Below are 24,207 nucleotides of genomic sequence, written 5' to 3'. Positions count from 1 at the left end.
TCAGCACCACCTTCCATGAATAATTTCACCTCTTGACCCTGTCAGAGCAGCTAAGAAACCGATCCTGGTACACAGCTGAAGCTTCGTTATTTACAAATCTGTAACTTCTTTATTTTAAGACAGTTACCCTAAAAATATCATTAAGATCATCTTCACAGTTCGAAGCAGGAGCCTCACTTCGCCATATCGATGAGGCTCTGGAGGGAGGTTGGCACCCACGTCTTTTCTCCTTGCACAAACACAACGCCCCTGTCGATGTAGATCACAATCCGTCCAAACGTGTACAACTGTTTCCCTTCGTGCCGCTTGCCGATCACGGGCATGAACACGATGTTGTGCTCCTCTGCCTTGGTCTGAATCAGGTCCTTAAAGTTCATCGGCACGGAGCTGGCGGCCATGCCGATGCCTCGCTGGGCCATGTTCTCGGCCTCTCGCCGCTCCTGCATGGCCTCATACTGGAAGTCTTTCCTCCGCTCCGTGTGCGTGAGGTACGCGATGTTCTCCCGAGCACCCGGCTGCATGTAGCCACCTGGTGGGCAGACAAAGCGTGAGAACAAGGTCCCAGCCTGCTCCTCGTGCAGGCTCCCTGGGCAAAGTCAGTCCAGGACACAGTAAATATTATTTAAATAAGTAATGTTGAGCCATAGTGTTCTGAATCATCCCTTACAGCTTTTGCTGCGTAAGTGTTAGTGTTAATACGACAGACTAGATAGCTGAATCAGAGAACTGCAGCAAAGGAGACAGGGTTGGATATAATCCCCAACTGAATCTGAGCGTGCACAAGAGGACGCTGCGCTCCTACTGGAAAAGGGAAAACGGCAACAAACAGCAACAACAAAATGTACTCCTCAAGGCCCAAACCCAGCCCGTGGTCCCCACGTGCCACCTCCGAGTTACAAACAGTGACTGTTGCAAAACACGGCTACGGGCTACAGGCACCACGCTGCAAGAAGCAGCGCTGCATCGCAGGGCTTTCGCCGTGAGCCCCAGTTCGCCTTGTAGCTGCACGAGTACCATGCCAGAAATCTCTCAATAGCTGGATTCCTCTTCGTGCAATGCCTGCCTGTCTTACCACAGGAACAAACACTTAAAATAGAGCTTAAGGAATTATCCATGTTTCCGATGCAAATTGTCCATCACACTATGAAGCAAGTGGCTAAGAAGAACACAGGTAAACAGCAGCCTTTGAGGGCAGGACAAATTTCAGGCACTGCTCCCTCAGGCATTTCCTTCCCTTTTTACTCAGTTTAATTTCCAGCAAATTCCTAACGATCTCTTTTATATCAGAGGGAGGGTCACGTGGAAGGAAGGGCGCTGCTCCAAAGCTAAGGAGAAGAACCTGCATCTCACCATAAAGGGAGGAAAAAAACCAACCCACACTAAATTATAGCTTCAGAAGCCAACATTTTGCAATGATGGTCTCTGCTGCTCCCTCCTGACATAAAATACACTGTACCCAGGCTAGGCTGAAAGGAGGATCAGTAACCTCATGGCACAGACAACCAGACGCTAAAAAACAGTTTGTGCTTCAGTGAAGCACAGATAATTACTATGGGCAGAGCAAAATAAAAATCGCTTTGGTTCTTAACGCTCACTGGAGCAGCTGCAGTGCTGATTAGCAGGGCCACTCCTAAATACAGCCTCACAAGAGCCAAGCGCTGCTGTGCTGCCATCACAGCAAGCGGAGCCATCACAGGAAGCCACCTACCAACGCTGGAAGAGACAGCCCGGTTCATGATATCAAGAGCTTCGTTAAATTTGTCTTTGATCGAAGGATGTGCCAACACTTGGTCTGAGAACATGGACTTCCAGCCCAAGTACCACTTTGTAATCTCCTCATAATTGGGGCTGTTACTGAGCCAAGAGCACAGCACCTGCAAAACAACACGACCAGTCAAATTCAGTTGGACACGTTTATGAAAGAATGTCCGTATAATGCATTACTTTATTACTGAGCTTTCAGTAAAAGAAGGACCACGACAGTCTGAGGAAAAAGTCTGGTCTCCTGTGTATGGAGCTGCAACAGAAGCAGCTCCATGTAGCAGTTAAACCATTTCAGCACCGGGGCAATTGCTCGGTCAGAGTCACTAAAACACTTCACTTTGAATCACGCCTGTCAGAAATGAGTCAACCTTGGTAAGTTCCTCACCTGCAGCCACTTGGGGAAGAAGTGTTTCTCCAGCAGCCCGACAAGACTGGAGACAGAAATCATCCCCTCCCAGTCAATCACCCAGTAGAAGGCATCCATGTGCTGCTGGTGCGGGTTTATGATGAGTTCATTCAAACACATCCCTAGGAAACAGGAAGAAGAGTTACAGGAGAACTCGACTTCCGAGCGCCCTGACCTATTTCACAACGATATATACACGATTTGAGGAGCCACGGTACTGCACCAGGAGACATCTGGGCTCTTTAAACTGTTTGCCTGATCCCTGACGCTGGAACAGTGCACTTCCATTTCCCACGATCACAATTTGCTGCCAGAGCTGAGACACTTAAAATGTTCAACTGTTGTTTTTGGTTTTTTTTGGACCACAGAGCTTTTTAGCCAAGTTGCATGGCTGACTGAGGAATTGCAAAATCTCACGGTGAACGCATTAACACAGGCCTAAGAATACAGGAGTATCACGCCACAGAATGCCTCTCCATTGCTACCCGACAGCCATCAGATATTCCTGTCAGCTGAAGGACAGAGGAATCAGATGACTTAGAAAAATAAAACAGAAAACACTGAGGATAATCACAGGACTTCCCCATAATTTCTACAATGTCTGCGCCTCTTAAAAAAAAAAGCATAGTAGTGGTAACACAAAAGATGCAAACTTTGTCTAAAGTCACTGAGCTGATTTTTGAAGTGACGTTGACAATTATGCCCATGTGATTTTTCAAGGGTTAAGGGGGAAGGTGACAACTAGCAGATGCAGCACGTACATTGGTGTTACTTGGCTTGTCTCACCTAGCTTAGGCACGATGTTTTTGACCATGAAGGCCTCCCACGACCCAGGTGTGAACATGTCCTTCCAGGGCTGAAGGATGAGTTTGGCTGAGGAGTCGCTGGGATGCCACTTCTGCAGCGCGTTCGCCAGCTTGTTTCGGATGGGAGAATAGAGCGGCTCTAATCGTGCCTGCATCAGGGGAAGCCAGGGATGGATCCACGAATGGATCGGGACGGTGTCTGTCAAAGGATTCCAGTTTTCAACCTTAAGGCAAAACACGGAAGAGATTTCTTAAGTCTATCCGCTGGCAGCAAGTCTTGCCAGATACAGAAGGAGCCATACCGTAACCCCCCAGTTCCTAAACACGCCGACAGAGGCAACAGGCTGGTGTTTTGGAGGCGGTGGTTGGCTGAAATTGAATCGCTGGTGCAGAGTAAGGCTTCATTCTAGCGCAGCTCTCCCATCTTACCTCTTTCTGTAGCTTGGGGAAGATGAGCTGATCCAGAATGTTATCCAGTATCCACACGGGAACAACGTGTACCCAGCTATCCAAGAAATCCACCATCGATCCGCAGTTCCTCGGTTGCCACTGAGCTACTATGGTTCTGACGTACGGCATCCAGATTTCCCACATCAGTCTGGAAAAAAAAAATCAAATTTTAAAGCTGTAGCCCCAAGCCTAGATAAACCAAACGGGTAACTTGTTTAAAAGCTACTTCCTTTTGTATAGTAAACAGCTGGATTTTAACGGACACCTCAAGAGAATCATCTGGAAAGCACACTTCTCTCTCTTCCATCACTGAGGAAGCAGCATTTGAAGATACTAAACAAGGTGCAATTAATTTCTGATTTACCTGTGGAAAGCATCTGTCGAGAGGTCCTGCCCGCCGTGCGATAAGAGCTGGTCGTTTTCTAAAAGGCTCTTCCACTTGGCTATCATGTCCGTGCCGTACGTGCAGTCCTGGGAACGACAAGGCGTAAGCGCTCTTTATCCTTTTCCATTCCTTTCAGCCGATACCTACACAGAACAGGCCGATGGCACGCCCAGCCCCAGACAGCCTTTGCACCGACTCAGAAGACAAGCCAGCAGCTTGCAGCAGTTATTGAAGTCCCACAAGAGGAACCCCCCCTTTATGGATTTATCATACCTCCAGGAGGAGGAAGAGGATTGTCAGAACTTTTCCAGGGGCACAGAGAGAATACAGACTCTTAATGAACCACAGCCTAAATGGCATTAGGAATAAACACCGCACACCTGACTGCTTGAGAAACAGACCCCTCCGCTTTCCAAAAACTAAGGACTAGGGATTTAGCTTTTATCTGCCTTTTCTTCCTAACGTCCATGAAAAGACTTGATTTTAATCTTACAAGCTCCCAAACTGTCAGCCATTTTACAGAACACCGGCCTTGGGCCTTAGGAAACGTCTGAGGGCGTGTGCAGAGTGGATCCATCCTTCTGCACATTTATCTCACTCTGACATGAACGCTGGCAGCGTTCTCTGGAGCCTTCTTTTCTCCTGCCAGGTGAGAGGAAGGGTCTCTCTCTTTTTTTTATTTTCTCTCCAAACTGGACAGGAATTCTGGGCAAGGAGGGGGGAAGTCAAGATGATAAAAAGCTTAAGCCATCAATTAAGAACTGCAGATAAATCGAACTAGCGCGCACCTTGAGGGGATCCCAGTTCTTGAAGTAATCTTTCATGAGGGGATAGACTATTGCCACTGCCAGGTCCACCCTGTCAGACATTCTGTATTCCTCGTAGTACTTGTCTTGAAGCGTTTCAAAAATCTTTGCACACTCATCCAGGGTCAAGGGATTCTCGCAGTTGGGCTGCATCCGCCTCTCGCACTCCTCCACCATGTCCAGGACCTTGCTGAGATTGCTGATGGCAGTCTCCTCGTGCGAGAGGACCTCAGACATCTTCTGAATCTCGTGGGTCAGGTTGACGACCATGTCCCTCTCGTACTGCAGCTGCCGGTCGCTCTGGATGATCTCCTGCTCCGTGATGTCGATGAGGAGCTGCAAGTTGTGCTCCAGCTCAGGCAAGGCAAATCCCTGCGGCTTAGCGTCCTTGCCCAGCGGCTGCTGAGGGCTGTCGTCTGGGATGTTGTGCTTGTGGCTGATTTGACTGTAGCTGTAATAAACCTTTTGTTCCCGGCCCGTCATATCTATCACCTTCCAACAAACAAGAAAATACATGTCTTAAAAAACGTATTTCATGTTAAATCAGGAGGAAATCCCTTACCAAATTGGAGATTTTCAACAACCTTCATTACTCCTGCAGGCTAGTAATGAGATCTGGCATTCAACTGGGGCAACAGGACGCTACCTCTAGAAAGGCCCGCTCCTGGCACGAAGATTTAGAACGAGTAAAAAACACTTTGGAGTCAGAGCTGGAAGACACTACCTCTGAACTCAATTTTACTGCTACAGACTGCATTGATGCACGCAGTATTTTGCTCATTATTGTATAGGAGGCTTAGGTGATTTAATACTTTTTTAAAACACATTAATTTTAGGTGGATCTCTTAATTAAGCTGTGTGAGCTGTGACAAATGTGAAACAAAACTTGCAAAAGCAAACAAACCCAACATCCCAGGTGATGTTGTGGTCTGTTAAATGAGTTGATAATGAGTCTGAGGCCTTGATTTGCACGAGGCTGTAGACAGTCGGTTTTTAGAACTGCCTTCTATTAAGGCTAAAAATGACTCACAACATTTAATGGATGAATTGGCTTCCAGAGATGCCACCACTTGGGCAGCAGCCTTACCTTGACTTGAGACAGCTCCTTCTGAGGGGCTGAAAGCTGTTTGTTGATCCTGCCCTTGGCTTTCAGTTCTTCTACTGTCTTATAGCTGTATTTGGGCTTTTTCTTGCCTCCATTGGGATCCTTCCGCCACTGGCTGAGCTCTTTTTGAAATTCCTAAATAAAAACGAAGAGAAGTTGCTGTTGATGCTCTGTCTCACCCCCAAATTGTCTATTTCCTATGGAAAAAATAACCACCAGATCAATGAAGAATGCTGTAGAGCGGAAGAACAAGGAAAGAGGTGAAGCACAGCAGCCAGCTGGCTCGGCCAACCACCTTATTCTCAAGGCTAGCAGAATGTTTCTTACTTTTTTTTTTTCCCCTCTAAGCAGAAGCCAACTATTTATTTGGGAGGGGACTGTTTGAGGATGGGGTTCTAGGAAGACTGCCAGAATAAAGTGAGCCAGAACCAACAAAAAGAACATTGCAAGGACAAGAAAAGATACCACATGAACTGCATTTAGATACGTCTTTACCTTCGTATCTAAAATGACCTCAGTTAGTTTTCTTTCCCATGGAAGAGGATACCAGAACTGATTTTGTACAAGTAAGAGGGAAAACAGGTGTACCGGGAACCATACAAATACCTCTTCAGCTTCTTCTTCTGAGTCGACAACAGGGAAGTCTTGCAAAGACTGGCTGGTCCGTTCAGAGCCGTATGCTCCCACAGCTCCTTTGCCTTTTCTCTGTTTGGCCTCGATCGGGTTGATAATACCTAACGAGACAGCAGTTACGTCAGGAGGAAGAGCAGCTTAACTCAGAGAGAATGTTTTTCTTACAGTACCTGAATTACCTGACCAGCACAAACACCCAGCCTAGCACTCCACCTCTATTTCTTTGGCATCCTTTTCCACTTCACTAACTTCTTAATGGCCACAGAATCACTGATCTGCATACGCACACAGTGTTACTCACATCTGTATTTTATTGCTTTTTTATTCTATCACATACTGTAACATCTCCTTTTCTGTGAGCTGCCAACCCCGGGCATTTTGTCTCCCTTCTTTCTTCCTGCTCTCACTTGCAGGAGAACAAGAACACAACACTGGCCTTTGGTAAATTAAACACAACTGAACCTTGCCATGAGGACCCAGATCACTCGCAAGAGAAACAAGAACTCATTTGAAAGCCACCTCAAGATGAGGGCTCTTTAAAGAGCTCAATCTCTTCTCTAACTCACAGCTTCACAAGAAGCAACCAGACAATGGCAATACCTTGAGCATTCTTCCCGAGACCTTTTCCGGGAACGTAACCCATCTTCTGGAGGAGCTTCTGCCCGATCCCCTTGGTGTGTCTCTCCCAGCTGCCAAAGTCCATGAAAGATTTTGTCCCCCCTACGAAGCCTTTCTGACTAGGCTTGAAATTACCGCCCTGTTAAAACACACAAACAGGCCACAAAAGATGTTTAAGGAACCAGAACAGCCGAGCCCTGCTGAGTTCCTCTCGGAGAGGCAGAACTTCCCAGGAGCACTTCAGATGTCACGGCAGCGCACTGCTGCTTCTCCAGCTCACTGCATCAGGGAGCCACGTCTGCGCCGATGGAAGCTGCCAGTTATCAGGCTCTGTCACTGGCTTTAGCTGGAGCTGCTTCCTGATTCTTACTGAATTTGATAGTTGAAAATAAGCATTTTATTTTTTTAATCTGTAACACTCTCATCTTAGTCATACCATTCAGTGGAATTAAAGAAGTTGGAGTTTTGGTTGTCCAAAGAAAGAAAATAAAACATACATTCTTTTAGTTTAACCTCAGCTAACCAAAGGATTATTTCGGAAGACAAAAGAGCCCACAAGGGAGTGATTTTCCCAAGGGCGCACAACGTGACATCAGAATAACCGTGAGCAGAGAGACAAAACGCCTCCCTTAACTGAACGCTGTCCCGCGTGGCTCCCTGGTTTCAGTTACTTCTCTCTTTCCTTCGTGCTCCCTTACTGTTCCACGGCCTCTGCCCACCACCTACGCCCCATGAACACGTCACGCGGCACCGAACCTCCCCGGGGCCGCTCACCGTTTTGAGCTTCTTCGGTACGAACTCCTTGGGCATCTCCTCCTGCTTGGCGGGCTTCTCATCTTCCTCTGAGTCCTCCTCCGAGCCATCCTCCGCCGCCGCCGCCTTCTTCAGCCCGGCGCTGATGAAGTTGACGGGGGCCGAGTAGTCTCTGGAGCTGCACCGAGACAGAGCGGGGAGCGATCACCGACCGGGACCGGCCCCGGGGGGGGGAGAGGAGGGGAGGGGCACTGCGGAGCGGCACGGGCCCGGGGGCGGCTGAGGCTCGGTACCGCGCCTTGGAGCCGAACGGGGAGGGCAGGGGGCGGCGGGGGCCGCGGCCTGGCTCTGCCTTCACCGGGGAGCAGCGGGGGATGCCCGGGGGAGCCCCGGGGCCGGCCGGGGGGGGCCCTCGCGGCCGGGAGGCACCGGACCCGTCCCCCCCCGCCCCGTACCGCTTGCCGCCGAAGCTGGGCCGCTCCTCGTCCGAGTCGCGCTCCGCCCACACGCCGTACGTGGCCTCCTCCTTGGAGGGCCGGTGCCGCGCGCGGTGCGGGTTGAACTCGTTGTGCAGGTCCCACTCCGACACCTCGAAGCGCTCCAGCTCCACGCCGTCCTCCGCGCCGTACAGGTGCGACATCGACATGGCGCCCCCCGGCCCGGCCCGCCGCTGCCCCCTCAGCCCCCGGTAGCCGGAAGCGCGCCGTCCCCTTCCGGTACTTCCGGTACTCTCCGGTACTTCCGGTACCGCGCCCCGCCCCACCACAGAGACGCCGCCCGGAAGGAGCGGCCGCGCTCGCGCCCCCTGCGGGTGGGGGCCAGGCCCGGGTCCTCCCGGGGCGGGGTCGCCTATATTAACGCGCGTATTAACTAATTACCAATTAACTCAGCCACAGCCCGCACACGGCCGCGTGTAGTAACACCGCATATATTAATGGACTCTTAAATACAGTCTGTACACGGCGGGGGCCGTTACGGCCCGCCCCTGCCGGGCCCGGGGCTGCGACCCCACGGCGGGGCCGGTACCGGCACCGGGCCCGGGGAGCCCCGGCTGGGGCTGGGGGCACACCCGGCCGGTCCTGTCCGCGCCCAGCCGGCCTCCGGGCCTCCAGCCACGGCCTCCTGGCGCTGTCCGCAGCGGCCTGCAAGAGAGAAAGGGAGCGGGCGTCAGGGAGCGGCCCCGAGGCACCGGGCGTGAGGCCCCGGCCGTCAGGGAGCGGCCCCGAGGCGCCCCCAGCGCGGCCCTCACACCGCCGGGGCCCCGAGCCGCCCCCACGCAGCAGCCCCCCCAGGCACACCGAGCTCCGGCTCAGGGCACGCCTCTGTTCCCACCCAGTGCTCCTGCCTTTATTTTTATTTTTTATTTTTAGCCCAGATACTGCTTTGAAATGGGAATCCCTAAGTGTTCGATTCCGGCGAGAGAAACGGCCTTTATGTCTTAGCGCGGAGGCTGCCTGACAAGAGACGGAGGCACCCAACGCGCTGCACGGACGGCCGCTCTCGAAGTCGAGGGCAGCAGTCCGGGTTTGCCGAGCTGACAGCAGCCGGGCCGGCTTCCTCCTCCCTCTTGGTGGCGGCTCAGCACAGCCACCCCTTCCCACCGCCACCCCTTCCCACCGCCCCGCTCCGTGTTCCCCACAGGGGTGCTCGGTAATAACGCTCCCAAGCGGGTGACTTCAATTTTTGCCAAAGTAAGCCTCTTTCAGGGCTCAGGGGGAAAAAAAAGTTCTGGCAAATCACCTCACGTAACAGCATTGCTCCAAAAACTTAAAGCAATTGTGAAAGAGATCATTGGCATGGTGAGCGTGCCTGGAGCAGCCTGGCTAATCCACAGGCGCAAGAAATTATACAAGCAAAATGCTATCCCTGGAGCAATGCAGGCGATTTGCACAGTCCCAAATTAAACTACAAGGTCTTACCTGGAAATCGTTAATTTTATTAGTGAGAAGATGATGTGTTCTGCATCACCTAGAACAACCAAAAAACAGAAGGATCAGTTTAAAGCCACTGTCTGCAATTTAAAGCATTCCCAATGTGCTCCCTGTATCAGGAAAAGGAAATGTCCAGGACAAAGCGGTGCCACGGCACAGAACCTGCAGCCACGAGACTTGGCCACGGGCCTGCAGCTTCTCACTTCCCTCCTGTACGTGCACCGCGAGCCACGCGGGGAGGCCACTCAGGAACTGCAAGTGACACCTCCTGCGGTGAATACACGTGCGTGCTTGCTCCCCCAGCAGCCCCGTTTCCTCACTGCAGGGTTTGGCTATGCATGTTTGCACGTGACAGGGGCAATGCAGATCAATCTGCTTGCTTAAGGAGTCCCCGTGCCAAACAGGTCAAACTGGCACCTTTGATCAAAACATCTGTGTAACTCCACACCAATCTACTGCACCTCCTGTGCAGGCAGGCAGTGCCTTCTGGAGAGTCAAGAAGTCTATTTTGTTTTTAAGTCTTTATATGTGATGGCTGTTGGGCAGCTCTGCATTGTAAAAGGTGGTCATCAACTGTTCTCAAACACCGCTCTGCAGGGAGGGAGCCATGCAGCGCATGTTTGACACTGAAATACAATCACACAGATACAGGAACCAGAAGGCCTATCTGTATCCTGAAATCAGATAAGCAATCCTTCCCTAAACATGGCAAGACCCAGGACAACAAAAAACTTTGAGTTTCAGAACAGAGGCAAGGTGGAAGTGTCTTAAAGTAAGAGAATGAAGAACTCGAGTCTGAGGAGTGAACGCAGAGCTCTACAGCAATCACCCACAAGCAAGAGCAGAACAGAAAGAGCTGACGGGGTGAATGAGCAGGCTGTGAGCAGCACAGAACACCACTAGGATTTGTCGTGACCAAGACAGGATGTCAAAATAAAAGTGGGGAGGGTGGAGCGGTGCACAGCAGGAAGGACAGAACAACAGAGCGGCGCCGGGAGTGCTTCCCCAGCTGGGCTGCCCAGCCCGCAAACGCCCGTAAGAGGGAGCAAGGGACCAGGCACCCAGGGCAAAGTGCTCAGATGTGACATGGGACGTACCTGCAGGTGACCTTTCAAGTTGGCTGGCGTTTTATATTCCCCTTTTAAAACCTATGGAAAAGAAAAAATTACTGACCGCTTCTTGGATAGCGACCGTACGAACATCTGCAGGTGCACCCTGCAAACTGCGGCGTGTGGCCTGGTACACGCGAGCCAGCAGAAACCTCGGGGGCATTGTGCCGCCTCGTGCTGGTGCTGTACCGGGGCAACGGCAGGAGGCTTGCTCCCGAGGGACTGAAGGCAGAGGCAGGGAAGAGCCCCCCGCTACAGGGAACTGGCACAAGCAGGTCGTCTTGTTCGCCCCTCAGCCTTGGGAGAGGGTTTCATCTTTACCGTCATGCCAGCTCTCCAAACACATCCCAAGAAGTACCGAAAGGCCCAAGTCAGAGACCCGCAGTCCCTAGCTCTGCCCAGTGAGGATGTTCACTCAAATCATCTGTGTCCTCCAATAGCTCTCAGCAAGCACAGAGAGCAAGGAGGAACTGCGAGAGCCCAGAGCACTCCGAGCACAGACCGGCTCCAGGGAAGCTCTTCTGGGCTGCCGGGTTTGTGCTGCTGCTCTCCTGCCTGCCCGCAGACCTGCCTGCAGTACAACAGGAACAGGCACCCCCGCAACAGGCACAGGCACCCCCCACTCCCATCAATGTGACGAGGGACACCTCGTCACGGGGACTGCACACAGGGCTGGGGGCTGCAGAATCCAACCCCAGTCCGGGTAGGACCGGTCCACCCCAAAGTGTGAGAAATTCCCTCTCTAGTAACTGCTGTCTACGGCTCGGCAGCTGCTTCCTCCCCGTTCTGATCCAGACACGTGAGTCAATATTCTAAAAAAAGTTCTTCTGGTTTTGCCCAAAGACATTACGAGCCTCCGGTCACTTTCCCCGTGGGACTGCGGGAGCGGCTGGCGAGCTCCAGGCAGACACAGCACAGCCCGAGCCTTCTCGTGGGGCCAGACTGGAGTGTGTGGTGCCAACACCCCCACATCCCGATTAACGTCGCCGTGCACCACTAACCCCCACGGCTGGGTTCAAGACCGGGGCTGGATCAGGGAGGGACAGGCCAGTATCTGCCACAACAGAGAAACGAACCCCACCACAAGATCACAGGGAGCGCAGTCGCTCCGAGCCACGCCAGGCTCCGCGTAGCGCACGTAACTCCGCAAATCTCCTCGGTGTAACTGCACAGAGATCGCTCCGGCTCCCGCAAGGAGCAGAGCTTTTGTGTCTCCACTCTTTTTGACTCGCTTCAGGAGCCCGTGCAGCTGCAGGCGGCTGTGTGGGTGCAGAGCTCCGCCGTCCAACGCCAACACCCCTTCCCGCCAGCGCCTGGCCGCGCTCCAGGTGGCGGCGGCGACACTCACTCTGTGCGTGTTGTTGACGACCAGCGGGTCCGGGTGGCCGTAGTGGGGCGGATTGGCGTACGGGTCGTAGCCCAGCCTGGCAAGCATGGGAGCTATGTGGGCCATGTCCTGCAGCACATCCCCCGGGATGTGCCCGATCCATTTCGATAACGCCTCCATGTTCACCGGCTTGATAACCTGGTCTGTTGATCTTTCTATCCTGGAAGGAAATAAAGAAAAACGTAAAACAAGGCACTAAAGCTGCTGCCGCTTGGGTTTCGCGGACACGCCGGGCTGACAGAAGGACCTTCAGCTGGGCTAGCTGCCTCCTGAACATTTTGCTTTCGGTGCCCAAGACAAGTGTGCGGCTCAAATGCTGTCCTGCACCTGCTGTGAGCGCGGGCAGAGCCCCCACGGGCACAGTGGGGCTGCTCTGGGGGCAGCCGAGGTGCCTGCAGCCCTGGGGCTCGGGTCCCTGCGTGAGCTCCCGCCTGCCTCCTCGCCAGCTGCCGCTCCGGCCAAACCCCACGAGCACCGCGGCTCCACAGGAGCCACTCGCCCTGCGATCGAACCCGGCCACTGCACCCAGCAGGAGCAGCTCTGACGAGCAAAGCCAGCCACGGAGCCCTGCTGCGCTGCGCTGCGCTTGCTGCTCCCCTCCCACCCCGCGTGGGGAGGACGCCCAGCCCAGGGCTGGCTCGGCTGCAGCCCAGGGAAACCCCACCCAGCCCCGCGCGCTGAAACGGGTAAACGTGCACAGCGGCTGCAGCCCGTGAGCCTCGGTGCTGCTACCCGGGCGGTGGGGCACGAGGGACACGCGGGGCCACCCAGCCCTGTCGGCACCAGCGTTTCCACGCCGGCCGCACGCCCCGCGCTGTCCCCGAGGAGAGGAGCGGCCACGTGCCCCGCTGCAGCCCCCCGCAGCACTGCTCTGGGCGCATCGCGCTGATGCAGGCGAGGGGAATTTATACAAGGACTGCTTGTGTGGTTCCCATAAACGGCCGATTACATCTTGCTAAGGCAGGCTTAAGCTTCCCTGAGGAAAGAAAGAGCAATAAAAGACCCGAAGAAGGTGGGCGAAGGCAGGCACCTCCTAGAGCCCGGAGATGGAGAGCCAGCGAGGAGGGACCTGGGTGTGCCTCCGTGGGAGAGAGCATTCGTTTCGTTCTGCAACACCGGCACCGACAGAATTACTGCACACCACAGCGTGACTCATCAGCAGCAAAACTGCAATCACGGTAGGAAGATTTGAGGATGGGTGGAGAAAAGGCACGGTAAAGAGCTCGCGTTTCTGAGCAAGCAGTTCTTTTCGAATTAAAGATCGATGTCATTTCTGCACTGTCAAGAAAGATGAATAAAACCGTCACCCGCTCCTACAATCCTCGTCTGGCAGGCTGCTCGCTGGGGCACGACAGACTGCCACCACCAAGTCCTCCTTTACTCAGAAACACAAACCTGCTGCAGTAAAACTGGACGTGCTGCAGCTTCTACCCCAAAAAAGCACACACCGACACAGGGAACGGATCTTTGCCCCCCAGTTTTAGCCCTGACCGGCTTTGTGTAACGAAATGCTCCTCGGTAAGCAGAGACCGGAGCTGAGCCACTCACTTGGAAAGGGACACTCCGCCGGGCTTCCCTATCAGCTCCTCGTGGTGCAGCACGGCATCGCTCCAGGAGATGTCCAGGAACTTCATGATGGCGTGCATGGACTGCTCGGGGTGCAGCACCAGCTGCTCGTAGTAGACGGGCAGGCAGCGGGACCGCCCGATCTCCAGGCACTGGGAGTACATCACCTCGATCGCTTTGTTCCACTTGGTCAGGCAGTCCCGGTAGCTGTTCAGGTCAAAGCCCGCAATCGTCACTTTCCGTGTGATCATGGAGTGCACCGAAGCCCGGCCGTCTCGAACCATCAGGAGGAACTTGGAATTGGGAAACAGCCTGGACAGGTAGACGGAGGACTTCAGCGTGAAGGGGTCCTTGTTACACAAATACCTGGCCGGCTCGCCGTGCTTGGCGATCACCTCCAGTATAAAGGCCTGCATGGCGGCGTCCAGGACCTGGTCCGTCACCCCCGCCTCGTCCAGGCGCATCTTCTCTCGGCCCGACTTGGACCAGGCCTGCCGCATCGCCAGCACGCGGGGGATGATGCGGGTCTCCTCCCCGCAGCGCACCTCGGGGTGGGCGTCGAGCATGGCCCTCATCAGCGTCGTGCCGCTGCGGGGGACGCCGCCGATGAATATCAGGGGCATCTCCTTGCTGTAGCGGTACTCGACGTGGTTGGAGTCCATCATGACCAGCTCCTCGTTCTCCGGCCTCATCAGCCGGTGCCTCCTCTTGTTCAGGACCTGCTGGCACTCCAGGACCTGCTGGCCAAGGTGCAGAGTCACCATCAGGGCGACCACCGAGCCCACCGCCAGCAGCACCCGCCTCATGGTCACCCGCATCCTGCTGTGCTCTACATGGGCTGGAGACCAACAGGCGACCACGCTTCAGCTTTCGGCTAGCGAGCGTCCAACCCGGCGGGCACCTGCAAGAGAAAGACAGCGCCTCCGGTGAGCGGGGCCGGCACTCGGCCGCGGCGGCACCTCCGCGCCCAGCCTGGCTCCTCGGGACGCCCGCGCCGCCCCCGGGCTTTCATCAGCTCTTCCCTATCAGCACTTTTCAGGCTAGGTGTCTTCTCCCCAGCACGTAATTAAAGCGTGCCGGAGAGCACGCCCAAAGAGATTACTCCCGACTGTTTCTGTACCCAGGATCTCAGGTTTGTGGCTGGAGCAAAGCTCCACGGACGTTTTGGAGAGGGGGGACCACCACTCACCCCGTCAGCTCTTACAGAACCGTTTCCTTAAGGCACCGACCGGCTTTGCCTTCATCCGGTTACTCCTTTGCATCGAGCGTGTATTAGGTTAGGAGAAAAATCTCCGGCTTTACTTCCACCAGCAGGGTAAGACACCTTTAAAGAGCCTGCTCCACCCCAGACGAACCCCGATGCTCCCACCCTTCTCCTTCCTTCCAGCACGGGTTCCCTGCACCCAGCGCACCACCTTCCTCTCACTCCCGCCAGCCACCTGCTTCCTTCCCACAATGTCTGTAGTTTTACGTGTGCTGCCATAGGGGAGGGAGAAGGCTGAAATAAAGAGAAAACCAAAAGCATCTCATGCAAATTTGAAGCGCCTGACTCAGAAGAAGCAATTACCCATAAGAACGAAACGAGTTGAGAAATTAAACCAATTTCAGGGGTGACGCGTCGGTAACAGCAGCGTGCGGTCTGTGCTCCACACCTGCACCCCAGGCTGACCTTACGCTGACGTCCTTGGAGCCCTCCCGTGGTCCCAGGCCAGGTGCCTGCTCCGCGGGACGCTCCGGCAGCAGGCTGCCCGTCCCCGCGCCGCTGCCCGCAGCGGCTCCCGGGAGAACCGGCACCGTCCCACGCCCGCCCCCTTCTCCCTCCCTCTGCGAGCGCGGGTTTTGCAATCCTCCCGGGGTCACGCAGGGATTTCGAGTCCTTTGTGATCACGCGGCCGGGGCGGGAGCTGAGGCGAGCGGAAGGAACGGGACGTCCACGCGCTTTAGTTCGCCGACAAGCGAAAGAGCTGCCTCGGAAAAGCGGCCTCCCCTCTCCGCTCCTCATGGATGGCGCCTGTCCTGGTGGCACGGCGCCTGTCCCCATGGCACGGCGCCTGGTGGCAGGGTGCCTGGTGGCACAGCGCCTGTCCCGGTGGCACGGCGCCTGCCCCGCAGCCTCGCGCCCCATCCAGCCCCTGCCCGCTGCACCCAGCTGCTCCCGCCCGCCCGCGGCCCCGCGCACCACCGGGGGCAGACCCAGCGAGGCAGCGCCCGCCTGCCCGGCCAGGTAGGCTCCTTCCCACCCCGACAGCAGAGCGATGCCACCCTGGGACCACCCGTGCGGCCGTGTCACTGCCTGCGCTGACTGCTCCGTTACCGTACCAAGGGTCAGCAGCGCCAGCTGCGTGCCCGCGCTCCGCGTAAAAGTCAAAAAGCCGAAGGCGGGTGCGCCTGGTCAGGCCACAAGTCGCAGGGAACAACAAACAGCTCCCTGGCATCTTGTCAGCACCAGGCGCAGCCAGAGCCAGTGAACAGACAAGCCCGGTCTGCTCCACCCTGCTATCTCGATCTGCTTCAGCCATGTAAATGTATTCAAATGTTCACCCTAAAAATAATTGCTGAAGGCCACAAGACCCATTGCAATGCATTGCAGTCGGAGCGCTCGGGATCTAAGGCCAGCTGGAATAATTAGGGCTGTGCAGACCAAGACAGGCTAATTAGCAGGAAAAATCAGCGGTGTAAAAGGAGGCTGGGAGCACAGAAGTGCTCTGTTCTTTGCAATAACGGCTTACAGGGAGCATTTCCCACCGCGATGCTCCCCGGCACAAAGGAATTCTCTCATTTTGCCGGGCGGAGGGGAAGGGTGGCTGCGAGCCCGCCCACGCCGTCCCTCGGCTCCAGAGAACCCGCGTGGGGGCTCGCCCCGCCTGCCGTGGGGGCTCACGGCCCCCCCAGAGCCCACCCCACAGCGGCACCGCTGCCGCGGGCAGGGGAAAATGCCGAAACGCGGGGTCTGATGGCCACGGGCAGGGACACGGCTCCTCCGTTCCCCGCTGTGAGCTGGACCCCCCCCTGCTGCAGCACACCGCTGCCCCCCCCAGCAAAAACCCCGCTCTGCCTCCCGCGGGGCGCCGTGGGGCTGAAAGGGCTGAAGCATGCTGAACGTCTCGGGGGGACTGATTACCCCGTACCTGGGCCGGCGGAGCCAACAGCGGTGAGCGCTCCGCAGCATTCTGCCGGGCGACGGCAAACAGCTCCAGCTTATTTCTGATTCTTGAGCGTAACCCTCCCGTCAGAATTTCCCCAAATTTACGGGGTTTATCAGCCTCTGAGAAAGCGGGGTCGGATAGCGCCCTGCACAGCAGACGCCGTGCTGCGGAACAGCCTGGCCCAAGCGGGCAGCACGGCCGGCTGGTCAGAGGCACCTCCGGGCCCCCAGGTACCTACCTGCCCCGGAGCCCTCCCCTCCAGCAGCAGGCAGGGGGCTCTCGGCCTCCCCTCCCGCACAGCGCCGCGGGGACAGCAGGGAGCAGCGGGGACAGGACACGGCTGCGACCAGCTGCAGGCAGTGCAAGGCTCGTGCAGGAAGCCAGGAGTGAGGGAAGATGCGGGCTGGCGGGGAAGCGGCAGTAAAGCAGCGACCAACAAGGACACCAGAGGCCCTGCAGGCAAAGCGCCTTCCATATTTTGCACGCTGCTAAGACATCCATATCAATCAGGCTTAAAGCGTTCCTCGTAAGCTACTGAAAGCAATAAAATATTAACGGAGCATCAGTGAAGGTGCGGGCAGACGTATGAAATATTCATCAGTCCACTGCTGGGACCACAGGGGAATCAGCCGCTCTGGCAAGAGCTCTCCATGCAGGCTTACCTCCTCCCCGTGTGTTCATCTTGCTGCTAGCCGAGTGTCACGCCGACACACACCCAGGTGGCCGCAGAAACACCTGATGGGGAAGAAGAAGCACAGGGTGGATTTGTTTGTTGCTCACAGATAGGTACGAGCGTGGCACAGGCACTGCTCTTCCTCCTTGGCACTGTCCCCGCCGCACGCACGCCTCCTGCCCAAAAGCTCCCACCAAGCCCCGGGAGAGGCGGCCCCTGGGGACACCTCTGGCCAGCACCTGGAGCAGGGCCGGGGTGTGGGCGGCTCGGCAGCCCTCATCCTGCCCAGCTGCGTTTTGGCGCTGGCAGAGCTGGGACAGCACAGGGAGAAGAGGGGCGGCAGGACGGTGGCTGCTCTGCGCAGGAAACCGAGTGCCCTGGAAGGGAGAAGCCCCAGAGGAGCAGAAGCAGCTGCAGTATCTAAAAGCAGGGGCCAGCCGTCCGAACGTGGCACGGTTCCACCGCACACAAGTGACCGGAGCAGCGCAGCCTGTCCCAGAGGAAGCAGCTTCGGACTCGCTCACCGCAGGCCTTGTTACAAACGCTGGAATCAGACAAAAGCCAGAATGCTGTCAGAGATCCCGAAGCAGCAACAGCAAAGGGAGCCCAGAGGACACCTCGCGTCCAGGCCCTGAAACTCGAAGCTCGCAGCTCCCAGCAAGGCCGCGGGGATGCAAAGCTCAAGACCAGAGCTACGCCACAGAGCTGCGTGAAGCTGATATCCCCCCGGTGCCAGTTCCAGGGCGAGAGCCGGCCCCAGCACCGCCCCGGTGCTCCCGGCTGCCCGGCGCAGCTCCAGCTCCTGGCGGCCGCAGGACCGAACCCGCCAGGCGCCCCCGAGGACACGGCACTGCCCGTGCCCGTCCGCGGGCCCCGGAGCACGGCGCAGCCCCGCGGCCCTCCTGCACTCAGCTCCCCTCCGTGTGACGCTGTCCCAGCCCTGGAGGATGTTCGTGAGAACATCCGAAGCGCAGCCACTGATTGTTATTCCAGCTACCCAAGAGTCTCCTCCTCTCCTGCCCGGCTGGACGTCACCGGCCCCTCTGCCTTAGCACTAATTAGGAACGAGAGGGAAACTCCACCCGGCGGGGACGTCGCAGCGGGGCAGAGCTCAGCTGCAGCACATGCATCGCCCTCCTTCCCCACAGGGCCTCCTCCACCGACCGCGGGTTTCCAGGTCTGGACGAGGCTGCAGGTCTGCGCGGCAGCAGCCGCATCCCCGGGCGCGCCCCTGCAGCACCGCGAGCTGTCTGGTGCACCCGGCGGCAGCGGTTTAACAGCCGCCCCGCTCCGGAAACCCCTCCGGCTCTTGCCCTCGCACACACGCAGACACACGCTTGCAGACTTCCTTCCTGCGCCTCCCGCCGCAGAGCGGGGCCGTGCAGCGTGCCATCGCGCAGCCGGGGGCCTGCAGCGCCCCTACACCACCCCTACAACCTCCTGAGAAGGGGGCGAGTGCCAGCGGGGTCCCGCGGCAGGCAGAGGCAGGGGCGCACGGCCCCGAGGGGACCCGCTGGCTGCAGGGCACGACAGCAGCCGCTTGTGGTGCTGAAGGCACGGCCGGTGGGGAAGGCGCCACGCCGCAGCCCCGCGCCGCTGCCTGCTCACCGCAACGCAAAAAGCACGGCTCGCCCGCGCTGCCCATCGCCGGGCCCTGCGCTGCGGGGCCGTGCCGTGCCTGGGGACGCCTCTGTGCCGACACACGACGAGCTCACCGTACACGGGCAGGCAGAGCTCACAAACAAACAGCGCTGGAGCGGGACAGGCAGCCCCGCACACCGGCTCGCCCGGGGACGGCCACGTTCCAAGCGCAGACGATCCGCAGCGAAGCGGTGCTGCGGGTACATTTTTCAAAGCAGTGATGTGTTACGAACAAGCAACCAAAACAGTTCCTGCAAGAAGCCTAATGTGATCAAAAAATGCATTTTCTTTTAAGTCATTCCCAGAAATGGTTGCTGTTCTCTGCAGCTCCCCCAAAAGCCATAGGTGGGGCATGGAAAAATTTAGCTCAAATCCTTGGTGCTTAATAAAGGATGAGGAACTGCGAGCGTCCTCGTGGTGGAACAGCAGCAGCAGCAGCTGTGGTCAGCAAAAACACACTAATGCGTCTAACTGGCATCTTTGCAAATCAGCAAAACTTAATTACTTAATTGATAGCCTTCAATTAATTCACGCGCTGTGTGCAGCACAGGAACACACCCGGCCTGCCGGGAGGCAGCCTCGGCTGGTGCACCCCGGGCCCGCGGCACAGCGGGGCCAGGCGGTGGGAGAAGGGCTTGGACGTGCGTGAGGTTATGCTGCTGAAGGGTACCAACAGTGTTCAAATTGGAAAAAAAAAAAAAAAAAAAAAGAGTTGCTTTTAAGCAACCACGTGACGAGAGCAGCAACGCCGAGAGCAGGGCGTTTTTGCTTACTAAGGCTAAGGAGGTGCTGAAGGCCACAAACCCAGGAGCATCTACAGGAACCAGAAGCCAACCCCACTAAAAATACATGGATTTTAGACCACTTTGGGGTTATGGGTCCCTTTGAAAATCCCCAGATAGAACAAAGAGCACTGTGGCTTGCATTTGCAGCACCACAATCCCGGGCAGAGCGGTGAGAGCAGCACGAGGTCGGAGCTCAGGCATGCCCTGCGGCTCCCCCGCCTGCACACCAAGCCGCCCGGGCAGCCCCATGGGTCCCACCCAGCCTCCTCTCCAAGGAGCATTTACCTCCCAAACCACAGAGCCCCCCGCACGGAGGCACAGGGGGATCTCTTCGCACCGCTGAGTACCCAGGAGGCGAGCCCAGGCCCAGCCGATGCAGGAGGGCAGAGGCAGCGCCCCGGCTCGGCGCCGGCCTCCCTCGCTCAGCGGCGCCCGGCAGGTGCCAGGCGAGGCACGGACGCGGTTTGTTTGCTGCCTCGAGGCTGTCACCACCAGGGAAACCTTTCATTTTCCTGCTCAGTGCTAAAATGTTCCCGAAGTAATAAAAATCCCACCAGTTCTCGGTATCTTCACTCCGTTTGCCTCCCGTTCCAAGCACGGCAATGGCATTTTGTCGTTCTCTGAAGGAAACCGCAGGATCCACCTCTGCCAGCCCCTCCGAGAGGCAAAACCCGACCAGCCCTGCTCTCCAGCTGCCTTATTAATTATGAAGTGCCTAAAATGAAAGCTGCCTGCAAAAGGCAGCGCTGGAAGCATCAGCCCCGGTGACCTGGAGCAAGCTTCCACACCCCAACAGGGCTCGGGCGGGCTCTGCCACCGTCCAAGCCCCTCAGGAAAAAGGAAGGACAAAAGCCCAAAACGTGCTGCGGTGGCAATGGGGACCGGAGAGCCGCCTGCCCACCGCCAGGGCCCGCAGCCGGTGGGGAAGCAAAGCCCGGCGTGCTGCTCCCAAGGAGCTCCCCCGAACGAGGAGGGCAGCGGGGCCGGGAGCAGGGCTCGTGGGGAGGACCCACGCCGCGAGGAGACCCGCTGGCCCACCGGCCCTGCAGCAACGCGGCCCCGGTGCACCCCCGGCCCCAGCGCCCCTTGGCGTGCCTGGGGCTGCCCTCGTTCTTCCTGGAGACAGCAGATTTCTGGCTAGCGATGGGGAAGTGGCTCTTACCACATCTCATTTCACAACGCTCACTGCTTCGGAGACTCTTGCAGCGAGGACAGCTCTCCTGCCCAGCACTGTGCGCCAGGGCCGGCAAGCAGGAGCCCCGCGCAGGACCCCCGCCGCGGTGACGGATGTGGCCACCGGGCAAGGCGCAGCCCTCGGCCCTCGCCGGGGAGCATCCGCGGTGCACGAAACCAGGCCGGCAGCTGTGAGCTTCAGAGGGACGTTTCTGACGTTTAATCAATTCACAGCTCACATTCACAGCTCCTCCTTGCCCACGACTGTAATTACATTGCGGTAATTCCCTCGGGGGACAAAGCCAAAGCCCCGCGGGCACCCCAGAGGACCGGCACTGAGAGCTCACGGACCGGCACCTCCGCTGCTCCTGCCTCTCCCCCACCCTCGCCCCTGGAGCCGCCGACAGGAGCAGGAGCAGGAGCAGGGCCCGGGGCAGCGCAGTGTGCGTGCAGGCACTTATTCCTCCCGAGCTGCGTCCTGACGGGCTGCGCAAGTGAAACCGAGAGCGCCGCAGGTTTTCCTGCAGCGAGCTGCAGAGGGACCGGCGAGGGGAGCGCCGTGGCTGCCGAGGGCAGGGGTGTGCACGTTAATGCACCAGCCCCGCTGCAAACCCAGCTCCGCACTCCCAGAACTGAACAACACATTCCCCACAAGTGTGGGTGGTCAGAGCCTGCCATGCAACAGGGAGAAAAAGAAATCAAAGGAACTGCTAGAAAAAATACCGAGCGTCTTCAAAAAAATATTTTCCAAGTCCCCATGCCAAACCGTCAGTCTTAACGAGCTCCATTCCTGCATGCACAAAGATCAGGATCTGCAAAGTAAAGGTTGTTTCTACAAGAGAAACCCCAAAACCTCAAATTTGCTTAAGAAACAAAATCAAAATATTTTATTTCCCTATGAAGCAACACCAGCCATCCCCAGCCCCGAAGGCCCCGAAGCAGGAAGGCGCGGGCAGGGGGCATCGGCTGCAGCCTGGCCCCGACCCCAGCCCCGTGCGGGTGCGCAGCCCCCCTCGGACGGGCGCAGCGCCCCAGTGCTGCCTGGTGGCTCGTGCAGCGCCCAGAGCCCGGGCAACAATTTCCTCCCAAGCCACGGCCCAGGAGGAGCTCGTCTCGTGGCACCGCGGATGGATGGAAATGGAAAGGGGCCCTTGTGAGATGGCTGCCCCGTGCTCGCCGTGGCTGCCCTGCAGGACAAACCACCCCACCTGGAGCCTCAGGGCTCTGAGCCTGACCTCGGCTGCCATTTACGCGTGCAGATGAACCGAACCACGGCGATGGGCTCGGGGCGTCCTCAGCGTGCCGCGCCAGCAGTGCCTGCAGCCTGCGCACGGCCACTGCCGGCACCGCCACCCACACCAGAGCTGTGCCCCGGCACCGAGCAGGAGCAGGGCAAAACCCAGCGCCTGCCCCACGCAGCTCACGGACGCAGCCCCCAGGTCCAAAGCGAAGGGCTGGCGGCTGCCGCAGGGCAAGCGCCCGGGCGCTGGGTGAGAAGCAGCCCTTCCCCAGCCCCGAGGCCGCCCGTCGAGCAACCTGCCGCCGCTGCCGGAGCTCCTCGTGGCCAGGTCCTGCACGGCGGGTGGGAAGGCCGGGTGGGTGCCCCGCAGGCGGGCTGCGCCGCAGCCAGAGGGAGGTAAGGCACGGGGGGGACAGGGCAGCAAAGCCGCTCCCGCGGGCCCTGCCTGCTCGCTGCCTGCACTCGCAGGGCTGTGAGATTTGAAGCACCGCAGCTCTCCTAAGGCAGGAAGGAGGCCGAGGCTTCCTAAAAGCATCACAGATTCGTCAGAAGACATCAGCGCAGCGCCAAGCAAAACCACCTGCTGGGGGTTTGCCTCCCTTCTCCAGAAACGTCCCTGACAGGCACCGCGCGTCGCAGAGCTCCCGCGATCCCACCCACCCCTACAGCCTCGGCACATCTGCAACGCGAGCTGCCTGTGGGACCAGCTGCTTCAGACGGAGCAGCGGGAGTCACTAACGGGGTTTTTGAGACCTGCAGGCAGAGAGCAGCAGCCCCGCGGCCCTGCCGGGGGGGGCACGCGGCGACTGCGCCCACAGACCCCGCGGCAGCTCCCGCCGCGCGCGCAGCCCCGAGCCGTCCCCGGGTGCACGTCGGGGCGTCCCCAGCTCACCGCTAGCCCCCGGTGCTGAGCGGCTCTGCAGGCAGCACGGCACCCACCCCGGCCGGAGCAGCGGGGAGGGACGGGGCAGAGGCACACGGCCAGCACGGTGCGGGCGGCAGCGACGCCCGGGCCCGGCTCTCTCCGGGACGCGGCAGCAGGGAGCGCGGCGGGCCCGGGGCACGGCGCCGGCACCGGCACCGCGCCTCGGCCGACGTGCCGCAGAACCCCAGGGCCCGGGAGCTTGCTCGGGCGGCCGAGCCCTGGGGCGGGCGGGTGCCGTGCTGCGGTGCTCGGGGGCGCCGCTCCCGCAGCACCCCGCAGCCGAGGGGGGAGCTCCGCGCTCCGGAGCAGCCCGCCGGGGTCCCGGGAGCGCCCGAGTCCCCGCGGCAGCGGCAGCGGCACCCGCCGGCCCCCTCCCCGACCCCCGCCTCCCGCCGGCTCGCCCCCAGATGGGGCAGCGGCCGCAGCGGGGTCCGGCCCGGCCCGGCGCCGGGGCCGTTCGCCTCCCCGAGCCGGGGGCGGGCTGCGGGGGGCCGGCTCGGTGCCGCCCGGCGCCTCCGCTCCCCGCTGGGCACCGCGCGGGGCCGGGCTGCGGGCAGGGGGCGGCCCCGCGGCGCCTCTGGGGGCACGGCCGAGCCGGTGCCGGCGTCCGCCCCGATCCCCGCGGAGCTCCCGGAGCGGCGGCGGCGGCGGCGGATCGGGGCAGCCCCGGCACGCCCGTCCCGCACCCGGGCACGGAAGCCGAGCACCGGGCACCGGGGGAGCCGAGCGCCCCGCACCGGGCACCGGGCGCCGGCAGCGCCCCGCCCCCCGCCCCCCGCAGCCCCGCGCCCCCCCCCCCGCACTCACCGCTCCCGGTGCCGGTGCCGCCGGCGGCGCGGAGCGGCGGGGACGCGGCGACGTCACGCGCACGAGGGGCCGGGATCCCCGCGCCGCCCCGCTGCGCA

At 58.7% G+C, this 24,207-nt stretch overlaps 2 protein-coding genes across 6 annotated transcripts; both read right to left on the bottom strand.

Moving 5' to 3' along the window:
* Positions 1 to 89: 89 nt before the first annotated feature.
* On the bottom strand, positions 90 to 8,504 carry TFIP11 (tuftelin interacting protein 11). The gene is made up of 12 exons (XM_083803357.1): positions 8,182 to 8,504; positions 7,748 to 7,904; positions 6,956 to 7,112; positions 6,329 to 6,456; positions 5,705 to 5,857; positions 4,600 to 5,109; positions 3,791 to 3,897; positions 3,406 to 3,574; positions 2,957 to 3,200; positions 2,150 to 2,292; positions 1,709 to 1,874; positions 90 to 529 (listed from the first exon to the last, which is right to left on the bottom strand). Exons 1-12 carry the CDS (start codon positions 8,370 to 8,372, stop codon positions 174 to 176), a joined length of 2,481 nt encoding a protein of 826 aa, XP_083659483.1. The 5' UTR covers positions 8,373 to 8,504; the 3' UTR covers positions 90 to 173.
* A 134-nt stretch (positions 8,505 to 8,638) lies between these two features.
* On the bottom strand, positions 8,639 to 24,194 carry TPST2 (tyrosylprotein sulfotransferase 2). 5 transcript variants are annotated; one of them, XM_083803364.1, is made up of 8 exons: positions 24,110 to 24,186; positions 17,528 to 17,600; positions 17,104 to 17,399; positions 13,702 to 14,620; positions 12,115 to 12,313; positions 10,755 to 10,805; positions 9,646 to 9,694; positions 8,639 to 8,868 (listed from the first exon to the last, which is right to left on the bottom strand). In XM_083803364.1, the coding sequence occupies exons 4-7, from the start codon at positions 14,535 to 14,537 to the stop codon at positions 9,665 to 9,667; spliced, it is 1,116 nt and encodes a 371-aa protein (XP_083659490.1). In that variant the 5' UTR covers positions 14,538 to 14,620; positions 17,104 to 17,399; positions 17,528 to 17,600; positions 24,110 to 24,186; the 3' UTR covers positions 8,639 to 8,868; positions 9,646 to 9,664. The 5 variants fall into 5 exon arrangements, with proteins under 5 accessions (XP_083659490.1, XP_083659488.1, XP_083659489.1 ...); XM_083803362.1 differs by lacking the exon at positions 17,104 to 17,399 and having other exon boundaries at positions 24,110 to 24,194; XM_083803363.1 differs by lacking the exons at positions 17,104 to 17,399; positions 24,110 to 24,186 and adding an exon at positions 18,621 to 18,669.
* Positions 24,195 to 24,207: the final 13 nt, after the last annotated feature.

Source organism: Anser anser (genome assembly GCF_964211835.1).
Source record: "Anser anser genome assembly, chromosome: 18".
Taxonomy (NCBI): domain Eukaryota; kingdom Metazoa; phylum Chordata; class Aves; order Anseriformes; family Anatidae; genus Anser; species Anser anser.
This window is presented reverse-complemented; position numbering and strand designations above follow the sequence as displayed.